General features: G+C 65.8%; 1 protein-coding gene across 1 annotated transcript in view; it reads left to right on the plus strand.

The window, feature by feature from the left end:
* ACA1_372850 (mitogen-activated protein kinase kinase kinase) overlaps positions 1-2,184 on the plus strand; it is a gene marked incomplete at both ends in the record, with an annotated part of 2,703 nt that extends 519 nt beyond the window's left edge. The window contains 6 exon segments of the mRNA XM_004334249.1: positions 316-458; positions 548-635; positions 724-901; positions 976-1,474; positions 1,487-1,648; positions 1,714-2,184. Coding sequence (XP_004334297.1) covers positions 316-458; positions 548-635; positions 724-901; positions 976-1,474; positions 1,487-1,648; positions 1,714-2,184 — 1,541 coding nt within the window.
* Between the last annotated feature and the right edge of the window lie 46 nt (positions 2,185-2,230).

A 2,230-nucleotide genomic window follows, 5' to 3' on the forward strand; every position in this document is an offset into this window, starting at 1 on the left:
ACGCACGCCATCTCACATTTGCTTGTTGCCAAGTGTCGTCGCCTCCGCCCTCCGCCCTCCGCCCTCCGCCCTCCGCCCTCCGCCCTCCGCCCTCCGCCCTCCGCCCTCCGCCCTCCGCCCTCCGCCCTCCGCCCTCCGCCCTCCGCCCTCCGCCCTCCGCCCTCCGCCCTCCGCCCTCCGCCCTCCGCCCTCCGCCCTCCGCCCTCCGCCCTCCGCCCTCCGCCCTCCGCCCTCCGCCCTCCGCATTTCGCCCACCTTCTATCGTTGATGTGGACCTCTCTCACCCATGAATGGTAAATGTGGCGATCGGCACAGTGTGGCTTGCTCCCGAGATTCTGGAGAACAAGGCCTACACCGAAAAAGCCGACGTTTACTCGCTGGGCGTCATTTTCTGGGAGCTCCTCACCAAGGAGCGCTTCTTCGGCCACGTCAAGTTCATGTCCATACTCGAAGACATGGTACAATTTACACACACCACCACCACACGCATCATTCCACGCATTCCTGGTTGTAAATGTGTGCGCTCACTCGACACTCGGTCCCACAGGTGAAAGAGGGCCAGCGTCCCGCCATTCCCGATTCATGCATCCCCTCCTACAAGCAGCTCATCGAGCGCTGTTGGGCTCAAGTGCCTGGTACGTCCATGCAAGGCCGGCCTTACATTCATTTAATGTGTGCGTGCGGAGCGGGACTGATGAGTGAGTGAGTGCGTGTTGGCTGTAGAGGAGCGACCGTCGTGCAAGGAGATCGTGGAGCGTATCAACGCCATCATCCAGGGCGTGTGTCCCGACATCGCCACCTACGACGCCGACGCCGACGCCACGTTCAAGGCCAAGCTGGAACGCGAGGCCGAGCTCCGACTGCGGCACGACAAGCAGCTCCGGCAGAAGCGACAACAAAAGTACTCCTTTCTTGCGTGGTGCGCCAAGTCAACACAACATTTGCTAATATTCATCGACACGCGACTGTTGGCAGAGTGCGAGCTGCGCAGCGGGTCAACGTCAACGTTCGGGCCGTGGGCGCTGCAGAGCCGAAGACGCGTGTGCTGACGCAGTCGATCAAGGAGCTGGCGGCGTCGCGCTGCTCCAAGGGCGACATCATCGAGTTCATGGAGGAGTTCCTCAAGCTGCGCAAGGAAAGCCTTCAGCGGCAGGTAGACGACGACCCGGACGAGCCCGACGACGATGGCGGCGACGCTGGCGTGGCCGCTGGGGCGAAGTTTGGCGGTGGCGACGCCGTCCAGCGGGCGAAGAAAGCCGAGGAGGAGCGGCGGTGGATCGACGAGTTCCTTTCGCGCCTCGAAAGCGAGAAGGCCGCGCCGCCCAAGCGCGACGTTGTGACGCCTCCGCCCGACGACGACGATGCTGCCGACTCGGACTCTGACTCTGATGGCGCACCGGACTCGATGGCCTCGCCACCACCGAAGGCGCCGGGCTCGGCCTACCAGGAATCGCCACCGTTGTCGCCGCTCGCGGTGCGTCCCAAGGCAAGCTCCCGGCGCGGACTGATGGTGAGCGGCGTGCTGCGCGGTCGTGATGGCATCCCCGCGCCGCTGTCGCCGCAGCCCCGCAAGGCTGGCAGCTACCGTGGTCCCGCTCCTCCGCGCTCCCCCTCGCTGGACGACTTCAAGTCCCCCAGCCTCTCCAACGTACGTTGCCGCACCCCTGTTTTTCTGGGTTCAACGAGCTTACCTTCGTTTTTAACTCCGAGCAGAGCGGCGGTGACTGGCGCTCGACCAGCGCCAGGACGGGCCAGCGGGCCGACGGGCTGGGGAGCACCCGATCCTTGAGTGGCCTCACGCCGCCGAGCAGCGACGCCGACAAGTCCGATCGCACACTTACAGACGCGCCGCCTGAGACGCCTCACGCCTCGGCGGCGGCGAATGAAGCAGCGCCAGCACTGACGCCCGGCAAGACTGATGATGACCCGGCCGCGGCGAAGAGGAGGCCGACCGTGTCGGGCTGGAGCATGGGCACCCGCTCGGCACCGACGCCGCGACGAGACGACGCACCACGGTCGGCCTTGGTTACGGGGCAGACCCTCGCGGCCTCTGCGCCCGAGCCGTCGGCTGCGGCCCCGACGACGACGACGAGCTCGTGGAGCAAGTCGACGTCGTGGAACGCCGCTCGCGGGAGAACAAACACCCTCAGCACGCGCGGCCCAACCCAGCCGGACACGCCCTAAGCTCACACCCTCCTGCGTCTGCGTTCCTTCTGGTCGAAAACCAAAC

This window comes from Acanthamoeba castellanii, assembly GCF_000313135.1.
Source record: "Acanthamoeba castellanii str. Neff unplaced genomic scaffold scf7180000084679, whole genome shotgun sequence".
Lineage (NCBI taxonomy): Eukaryota > Discosea > Longamoebia > Acanthamoebidae > Acanthamoeba > Acanthamoeba castellanii.